The sequence below is a fragment of the Polyodon spathula genome, chromosome 5 (genome assembly GCF_017654505.1).
Source record: "Polyodon spathula isolate WHYD16114869_AA chromosome 5, ASM1765450v1, whole genome shotgun sequence".
Classification (NCBI taxonomy): Eukaryota; Metazoa; Chordata; class Actinopteri; order Acipenseriformes; family Polyodontidae; genus Polyodon; species Polyodon spathula.
The window spans coordinates 56,865,262-56,875,683 of NC_054538.1; the positions used below are offsets into that span (position 1 = coordinate 56,865,262).

The 10,422-nt window shown below is 38.3% G+C and overlaps 1 protein-coding gene across 1 annotated transcript in view; it reads left to right on the forward strand.

The window, feature by feature from the left end:
• The first annotated feature begins 3,227 nt into the window (after nucleotides 1–3,227).
• The window catches only part of tomm20b (translocase of outer mitochondrial membrane 20b), an 11,727-nt gene continuing 4,532 nt past the window's right edge, over nucleotides 3,228–10,422 (forward strand). The window contains exons 1-4 of the mRNA XM_041250832.1: nucleotides 3,228–3,447; nucleotides 6,905–6,951; nucleotides 7,394–7,475; nucleotides 10,051–10,193. Coding sequence (XP_041106766.1) covers nucleotides 3,327–3,447; nucleotides 6,905–6,951; nucleotides 7,394–7,475; nucleotides 10,051–10,193 — 393 coding nt within the window. The 5' untranslated portion in view covers nucleotides 3,228–3,326. The remainder of the gene's footprint in view (nucleotides 3,448–6,904; nucleotides 6,952–7,393; nucleotides 7,476–10,050; nucleotides 10,194–10,422) is intronic.

The following is a 10,422-nucleotide window of genomic DNA, read 5'->3' on the forward strand; positions in this document are numbered from 1 at the left end:
CGAACGAAATTTTAGATGTCAACAAACAAAGTCCAAAATAGATTATTATATTTTGTTTTTAACTAACTTATGCATATCTGAACTCAAAATGTGTTTTAACCATGTAAAGATGTATTTTAATGCACCAAATTCAGCTGATGGCCATCGTGGATTTTAGTTATGCCCTGTACTGACTTTTGGTCTTTATAATTAAAAAAATAAAATAGGGTTACAAAAAAGATCAACACTTTACTAGTAAAAAAAGGGCCAATACAGTCAGAAAGCCTAGGTCGCTAGCTGATTGATGATACAAACATGAACCAAAGTCAACGACACAGATAAATGGAGCTTGAATAAGGGTAGCACTAAAAAAAACTTGATGCCACAGAACCGAGGCAAACGCTCAATTCGCATGGACACATTTTGACTAGGGCGGAGTTTTGAGATCACTGGAAGATATTGCAAGCAAAAAATAATACATTTGCACATGGTATGTCTTCTTCAATTACTATACTATATTTAAAATGTATTTTCTAATTAATATTTTGATTACATTTTTACCAGTTTCAAAATGCTTGATAATATTTTTCAAATGGTCGTTTTTTAAAAGGGAAATAAAACAAAAATTGTGAGTTGTATTTGTTTACAAGAGTATTTATACTTCTAAATAATGCAGAAAGATTGTGCTTCCCTGATTTGTATTCAATCATACGATGAGTTAAAAACTACAAAGTTCATGAGCAGCAGTGAGCAGAGCTCTCCATGGAGGCAGAATCGCCAGGTACCTGCTTTGCTCACCCTAACTTAACCTTTTACTGCATAGAGCACTAAAAAAAGTATGCTTCATTCCAGTCACTGTATTACACTTACTAATACGTCTCTGCTTTGATTATGACACTGTACCAAAACCCCTTCAACGTGAGCCAGTCCGTTTCACTCTGCTTATTTTGAGAGAAGTTGTTTGTAAACAACCCTTTTTTATGGCTTTGGTAAAGAGGTTAGTATTTAACCAAATGTCATTAAACCAGAAGATCAGTGCCACAATAAAAAGGCAGAGATCAACGAGGGTAATTTAGTTTCATGATATTTAATCCCTTAAATGGACAAAAATATAACATCCCATTTTTAGGTGTGTATGCACTGTAGGCCTGGGGCTGCTTTTATAGCCATCTGTTTACAAACATAGCTTTATTCTCTTAGGGTGTAGATGTAAATGCTGTTTTAAAATGTGTTGTATCAGTTACTTGCTACCTTGAGATGCTTTATTAATTAAGATGATAATGTATTTAAGGTTTGTCTACATGTTTTTATTTTCTATTTCCATGATACATTTTCTAACTGGGATACATTTAAAGTATTAGTTTAACACCACCCATCTAATTATAATGAAGCTGGGTAGGAACATTATCTCATTCTTTAGAATGTAATAACCCTGGTCATGGTTACCTATTTTTGTATGAATTTTGGTCTCAGGTTGGCTGAAATTTTTAAGATAACATCCTCAGAACCACTCAGCAAAGTTCTGTTTGTTTGTTTTTTTGTCACAGTTTTAAATTTACAAATACAGTGGTTACCCTTTTCTTTACATGCTTCCATGGGAAGCTTACTGCCCTGCAAGTACTTGATACATTAGAAGAGGATCTGTTTTTTGAATCTGCTAGAATTTACCTGGAACCCCCAGAGCCCACGGATGTATCAGATGAAGACAGTGGGCCAGAAGAAAGACCAAGCTCTGTAAATAACCTGAATGGTCACCAACATGTTGCTTATGCCAGTGTTAAATAAATAGTAATACCCAGGGGGGCAAGGCAGTCAAACTTGGAGACTTTTTACCTGCTGATGATAATCTAGAGACTTCAAATAGACTGGGTTTCAGAAACAGACACTGATACAAAACATTCAGCTGATACAGTCGATTCAAACATAATGGTCAGTTGAGACTGCCACTACAAGCAGACACTTTTCAGCTGATGAAACAACCACTAATAAAAGAACACGTGTAACCAATTCAACTAGCCTCAAAAGAAAATGTGTAAGTGCCACGGCCACTCTAAACAAATAGTGTTCAACTGAGACCTAATCTAATACTAATTACAGCCAAGTAAACGAAGAAACACACACTAAAGACAAAACAACATACAGCTGGGTGAAAGCTGATCGACCAGCAAATAAAAACTCCAGTGTGGAACGGTGAACCCCCTTTATTTCTGACTACTGACCTGACACACAATGGTTTGGGCACTTTAATGATGCGGTTACTTCATTTCTTGTAGAAATGACTAATCTCTATGCGCTCCAGAAAGATAAACCTAATTTGAATGTAGCCAAAATAAGAATTTTCTTTGCAGTTCTACTCAGCTATGCCCCTTTACCAAGGATGCATGGAAATGCAGTTCAGATACATTTAACATGGCCACAACTGAAGCAATATCAGTCAATCAATTTGAAGATATCCTGGCTCATCTCCATTGTGCAGACAACGGAAACCTCATTGCAAATGACAAGCTTGCTAAAATACACCCTCTTTTGACACGATGAATACTCAATTCAGAGAGAATTGGTTGGTTGAACAAGACCTAGATGTTGATGAGATTATGCTTGACTACTATGGCAGACACTCTGCAAAGCAGATCATCAGAGGTAAATCAATCTGATGGGGATACAAGGTGCCTTTACACCTGCCTTGGGTACCTGGTTTGCTTTGATCCCTAAGCTGGAAGATCTTCATATGATCTTGTCTTGGGTCTGGGAAGCTGTGTTGTTCTTCAGCTTACTGATCTACCCTACAGACTTTAATTTGATAACTACTTTACTTCACTGCCTCTCTTACATTTGAAGTCATGTGACTCTTAAAACGATTAAATGTACTGTACCAGAATGCTTTGAAACGCAAGGTTTAGACCCTGAACTGGTCACCCGAATAACTTTATGAGAGATAGAGCACATCACGTGATAGCTGCAACAAAATGATTCTACTTCAACTTATAGAAAGCGCTGTCTTGAACTATCTGCTGCCTGATTTACAGGGAGGACCCATATACACGGTGGTTCAGTACAAGAGCCTAAAATAATCCTCTAATTATTTTATATTAGGTTGACCGTTAATAGGTATAAAAGGGAAACAGTAAAAATGTATTTAAAGTGTATATCGAGAGAACATAATGTTACACTCAATTACCCTTTTGTGTGTTTTTAATCAGGCTTCGAGCTAGGGAAGCCCGAGTCACCGGTTGATGATGGAAGCGATCTAGGGCTAGGGTCCTTTTCGCCAGTGGAAGGTGCACTCGGAGCTGGGGGTCGTTTTCCCGTCGCCGAGACACCGCAAGGTGCTGTGCCGCTAAGAGACAATGGGGGGCAAGACAAGTGCGATTGCAGCCGGGGTCTGCGGGGCCCTCTTCGTTGGTTACTGCGTCTATTTCGACAGGAAAAGGCGGAGTGACCCTAACTTCAAGAACCGACTGCGGGAACGTGAGTGTCCTCGTCTCGCCTATGTGGGGAAACAGGGGGAGACGGATCTTGCAGCGCTTGGGATCCGGAGGTTAATGCTGCAAGGGGGGTTGATCGTTGGATATAACGGGGATTGGATATGTGTATTCAGTAATACTACTATAAATAAAATGAATTACTTGCAAGGTGCAGACATGCAATAATTGTACAACTACATTGATTTAATTATGTGTCATAAGATGAAAATCCACCTACCAAACCTGTTTAGCCTAAAGTCAAGGCAAGTCCTTCCGTTTTTGTACCTCTATTCTAGCTATTTTTGTTAGTAATATAAATAAGTATTTACAGTATTACACATTTACCTGTCCCACAAGGCACTTGTGTAGGCCTGTGTGACGCCCAGGTGATTGCATATTGTACTAGGGACAGGTGGGGTGGAGTTGAATGTATTGTATGAATGAGGATATCGCTACGTTGCACCGCAACGTGGGCCTTGTGCTCAGTTATGTGAAATACATTTAGAATCCACACTAATTCAGCTGTGTTTACGGCTTACATTTACTTTGTAACAGGGTGATGCTGATAGGATAATTTATTCAACAAGCGATCCTGTTAAGCTCATTAGTAAAAATAAATAAAGAAGTCTTTATCATAAAGACTGACAACCAGCGTGAGTATAATCTGTTAAGTGAACTGCCACTGAATAGAGAGATGCAGTATATAACTCTGATTATTTGGTGTCTTGACCAGTGCACAGGTCGAGCTGCTTGATTGTCCTTGAGGAAAGTTCACTGACCTTGTGCTTATCTGTGATAGGTGTATAAAGTGGAAACAAGACCCTCCCCATGAAATACGAAATGCGTCAACCCAAGCAGCCTAAGTTGGTTCTGGTTGTATTCTGGATTCTGCCAAGTCAACTCCCAGCAGGTGTAAAGTTGTTAAGACAAAAGTGTGGTGGGTAGCATTGACTCGGACAGGGGCTGCCGGCAATGCTCAATACAAAAAAAAAAAAGTGGTGCCTGAGTTACAAGCTCTTGTAGTATTTAAAAAAAACAAAAAGAAAGAAAAAAACTCCATAGCTTTGTTATCTGAACCCAAGATAACCCTTTATTTTCTATATAGCGCCTTTCCTAGTGGACCACCATCACTGTGCATTATATGCAGAGTTACAGTAGGACAGTGATTTAACACCTCATCCACAGGATGGAGCACAAGGAGGTTAAGTGACTTGCTCAGGATCACACAGTGAGTCAGTCAGTGGCAGAGGTGAGAAATGAACCGGTGACCTTCTGTTACAAGCCCTGGACTTTAACAATGGACAACACTGTCTCCTAACACTGAACCATTAATGCACAGAGCAACAACTTCTAGACAGTTTTTTTCTGTTGACGTGATCTGCGATATTTTCCCCTTAGGCATTATCTGCGCATGGTTATTAAAAACTGGAAATTAATGGTAAATTAATTTCCGTTTTTTAATAACCGGTAAATGTTTGAATTCACAACTCCAGTGAAAAAATAATATAATACAATGAAGGGATTGCAAAAAGACTCAAATTACATTTAATTACACAGCAATTAATTATTCTCAGGTTTAACTAAACACCTGAGCATTGTATAATTCAGTTTATAGTATAATCCTGGATTGGGCCAAAATGCTATGCAGTGGAATTCTTATTGCTCACCCAGCAATTCTGGGGCCATGTTACAAAAGAATCCTACGTGACATTCTTATCATATCTTCAGAGACAGAATGTCCTAACTACACATTTAGGAGAGTTGATAATACAGAAAATGCTCTCCTAACTTGTTTTCCTATCATAACCCTGTGCAGTCCATTTATTCAGCGCTTGTCAGGTGTGTCGGGTCCAATTTATTTTCACACGCGCTGTTTATTTTACATGCACTGTTTAATTTTTTTTTCTGAGTAAAACAGGTTTAAAAGGCACTGAGTGACAAAAGGACATCAGTACTGCATCTCCAGCTATGTGGAATGCCTATATCTAGCCCCACCTCCCGTGAGAGAAGGTGGTTCATTGTGTTATGTACGGGGCAGCATGGAGTTAGAGTTAGACACACTCGCAAGTTACTGTCGGTGATCAAAATTATTTAGATTTGAAACTTTACTGAGGAATAAGATATGTGGACTCTGCAGTGTTACTGTATTACACAGCAAGACGCTCCATTGAACTATAACCAGTGGCTCATATGTAATGTAACTTGAAAAATACAAGCTTGGACTCTTTAATGTAGACAATTATGTTACACGCTTTCTTTCACCCCGTAGGCACGAACACACGATACTGTTCTTATTTTTAAGTTTACTTTAGCTTGTGCGAGATTGTTGTCTGTTGGCATTCCTAATTGAAATAAAGTGGTGTTTATGACTGAAATTGAAACTGAAGTATTGTTTTTTTTTTTTTTTTTTTTTAAATACTGGTATTTATTTATTGTTGTTAACTAGATTTTATTGTAGATTTTTCTGCGATCAAAACTGTATTCTTGTCCTGAGTAAAATTTAGAGCTCTGTGTTTCTTTTACACAACTGAATGGAGTTTAGACGCCGTAACTTAAACATGTATATTCTGGTGACAGTTACCTGAAGCTCGAGTTGTAACCTGCTCTTTTCAGACTCTATCGGTTGTTTACGGATAAGACTGGCATTAGATAGGATTTTCTAACTGTTAGGATAGGATGAGACACTTAGGAAATTGTAGACACTGCTGACTTAGGAAATGCTTTTGTAATACCAGGTTAGGAAACATCCTATCCTAGCCATGAAAGATAAGATAAATAAAAGCAAGTGAGGAAATTGTTCTGTAATACGGCCCCTGATCAATATCAATACTGTATATTAATCATTTAATGTGCCTATGTTGTGTATGCTTATGATACATCTGAATATATTTTACCCTGCATTTGCAACAGGAAAAGCAAGAAATTGTTTAAAAATAAATAAAAACAATGTGCAGTTGTGATTTACAATGAGCAGTTTAGTTGTAGTGTGGTGAATGATGTTTAGGTAGTCTCAGGCTGTCTCGTGCAGAAAGCAAGAACAGTCGCATGGATTTCAATCTCAGAATTTTAATTGAACACATGCTTTAATATAGAAAGTTCCACTTTCAAGCCAGTGCAGTCTAAACCCCTCAGCAGTTTATCCAAAGTGAAGAGTCTTTCCATGTCGTCTTGGTATTTCACATCTAAGGCAGTACACTAGTTAGAAAAGGTACCCTTTTTCGATGTCTGGATTGAAGAACACTTTTTGGTCAATCTGTGGTAGGTTGGTAATGCATTTGCCTGATTTTAGTCATTTGGAAACTCCGTAACCTAACTTTTTCCTCACTGGCCTCTAGAATTCTGCTGTGGTGTCTGCTGAAGATGCAACTATTGTTTTTTATCAGATTGTTGGTCTTGCAAGATCTAGCTGCAGCACCTTACTGAATACCGAACATTTATTTTTATTCCTTCTTTTTGCCCAGGTAGGAGAAAGCAGAAACTTGCTAAGGATAAAGCTGGTGTTTCCAGGGTAAGACACATTTTAATTGATTTCATTTTAATGTATTTAAATTTAGTTGGAAGGTAGAACCAGAAATCTTAAACTTATGGCAAATCAGTGTTGCTTGTAATTTCTGTTTTTGAGCATGGGTTTATAATTACAAACTCACCTGGAACTGATGTGGGAGTTGTGTTTCTTTTCACTGTTAACTTTGAGTATTGTTGGTTTGTTTGGCAGACGCCAAAAGCTGCTTAACAAGAACACAGCTCAGGTTTGAAACACTTTTGTGTCGACCGTTCCTGAATTAAATAAATGCTGCAAACTTTGACACATGAGTTCCTAATAAATTGTAAATAAATGTAATGCATATGTTGTGTTTTTTGTTGTATCAATGTAGACATAACTAGGGAATTACTTAATTCTATTGACCATTTCCCTTTTTTCTTTCTTTTTTTCTTTTGTTTACTGATAGTTGCCCGATCTAAAAGATGCTGAAGCAGTTCAGAAATTCTTCCTTGAAGAAATTCAGCTGGGAGAGGAATTACTAGCACAAGGTAAGACTCTTTTAATGTTTTTCTTTAACACAAAAGAAACTTTGTCCTTTTAGTAGTAATCTGTTGATTTTACAAATCCTAATTTGCACTAGTCTTGGACTATATAATGTTAACTTGGGAAATGGGAACGCTACACCAGTAGGTGCACTGACTGGTAAAACCTTTACCTCTTGTAACATCTATACAAAGTAAGCATATACAGTACTGTGCAAAAGTTTTAGGCAGGTGTGAAAAAATGCTGTAAAGTAAGAATGCTTTCAAAAATAGACATGTTAATAGTTTATATTTATCAATTAACAAAATGCAAAGTGAGCGAACAGAAGAAAAATCTACATCAAATCAATATTTGGTGTGACCACCCTTTGCCTTCAAAACAGCATCAATTCTTCTAGGTACACTTGCACACAGTTTTTGAAGGAACTTGGCAGGTAGGTTGGCCCAAACATCTTGGAGAACTAACCACAGTTCTTCTGTGGATTTAGGCAGCCTCAGTTGCTTCTCACTCTTCATGTAATCCCAGACAGACTCGATGATGTTGAGATCAGGGCTCTGTGGGGGCCATACCATCACTTCCAGGACTCCTTGTTCTTCTTTACGCTGAAGATAGTTCTTAATCACTTTCGCTGTATGTTTGGGGTCGTGGTCATGCTGCAGAATAAATTTGGGGCCAATCAGATGCCTCCCTGATGGTATTGCATGATGGATAACTATCTGCCTGTACTTCTCAGCATAGGAGACCATTAATTCTGAGCAAATCCCCAACTCCATTTGCAGAAATGCAGCCCCAGACTTGCAAGGAACCTCCACCATGCTTCACTGTTGCCTGCAGACACTCATTCATGTACCTCTCTCCAGCCCTTCGGCGAAAAAACTGCCTTCTGCTACAGCCAAATATGATTTTTACTCATCAGTCCAGAGCACCTGCTGCCATTTTTCTGCACCCCAGTTCCTGTGTTTTTGTGCATAGTTGAGACTTGTTTCCATGTCGGAGGTATGGCTTTTTGGCCGCAAGTCTTCCATGAAGGCTACTTCTGACCAGACTTCTCCGGAGAGTAGATTGGGTGTACCAGGGTCCCACTGTTTTCTGCCAATTCTGAGCTGATGGCACTGCTGGACATCTTCCGATTGCGAAGGGAAGTAAGCATGATGTGTCTTTCATCTGCTGCAATAAGTTTCCTTGGCCGACCACTGCGTCTGCGGTCCTCAACGTTGCCCGTTTCTTTGTGCTTCTTCAAAAGAGCTTGGACAGCACAACTGGAAACCGCTGTCTGCCTTGAAATTTCTGCCTGGGAGAGACCTTGCTGATGCAGTATAACTATCTTGTGTCTTGTTACTGTGCTCAGTCTTGCCATGGTGTATTAGCTGAGTTTGGCTGTTCCTCACCCAGTTTTATTCCTCTTACACAGCTGTTTCTGTTTCAGTTAATGATTGTGTTTCAACCTACATATTGAATTGATGATTACTAGCACCTGTTTGGTATAGTTGTTTAATCATACACCTGACTATATGCCTACAAAATCCCTGACTTTGTGCAAGTGTACCTAGAAGAATTGATGCTGTTTTGAAGGCAAAGGGTGTTCACACCAAATATGGATTTGATTTAGATTTTTCTTCTGTTCACTCACTTTGCATTTAGTTCATTGATAAATATAAACTATTAACATCTATTTTTGAAAGCATTCTTACTTTACGGCATTTTTTCATACCTGTCTAAAACTTTTGCACATTACTGTATGTGATTGCACTGCAAGGCTACAGTGGAGAGTATAGTACCGATTCAGTTCTCTGTTGCTGCTGGTACAAGAAGGAATGCCAGAGCAAAATGTAGATTTATCCAAAGTGGCTCTCTCTTGTTATTTCACATCTAGGACATTACCTGACCACCTGCTATAATGTATAAAGTATAACCCTTTTACTGTTTAACGTTTTACTCCTAACAAGAGCAATTTAAACCAATCTTTATACAGTCTTCACCAATTAACTATATATCGTTTAAGTGTTAAAAATTAGAGCCTGCCCACCTGCCATATGTGGGTTGATTTCACATACTAACATACCCGAGTGGAGTAAATTGGTAGGAAAGGGAGGACAGAAAAGCAATGCTTTTGACAATGTTAACAGTAATGTTAATTAACAAGCATATTTCAGATTGAAATTAAATCCTTAAAAAAATACACATACACAGATGAACCTGCTATATAAAGTAAAGCCTCAAAAAAAAGTAAATACTTAGATAGCCTAATGCACTTGTTTACCAGTACAGTAATATTTTATAATTATTTGGATTACAGATCACAAACTCATTTAAATGTATAAATATTCATGAAAAATAGGTTATACACTTAACAACTTTGTAGCATGTAAAACAAGTACTTTTAACACCGAATATGGAGACATACAGCAGTGACAAATCTAAATGTCTTTGCTTGCACGATTCCCTAGATGAGTTTTTATGTGTCTATAAATAGCAGCAGCTGCCGTATGCTGGAAACGGCAGAATTCTTTAATATTAAGAGCTAGCCGGTATGCCATTGTTTTGCCGGCTCACATTTTCAATTGTTTGTCATCTGTTCAGGAAACTATGAGAAGGGGGTGGATCACTTGACGAATGCCATTGCTGTTTGCGGACAGCCTCAGCAGTTACTACAGGTCCTACAGCAGACGCTTCCCCCACCAGTGTTCCAGATGCTGCTAACCAAACTCCCCACCATCAGTCAGGTAGGCACCTATATGTTTAAAGTGGGACAGTTTCCTGAAATGTCATGAGGGTGGCATGATGCTAGACAAAACTTACAACATCAACCCATTATTTATTTATTAATGAATTTATTTATGACAATGACACAACGAAAATCAACCAGGGTTTGACGTACTGCTGGCTTAAAAAAATAAGAACGATCTGCCAGTGGGGTACTGTACAGTATATAAGTAGTAGTGGACTTTAACA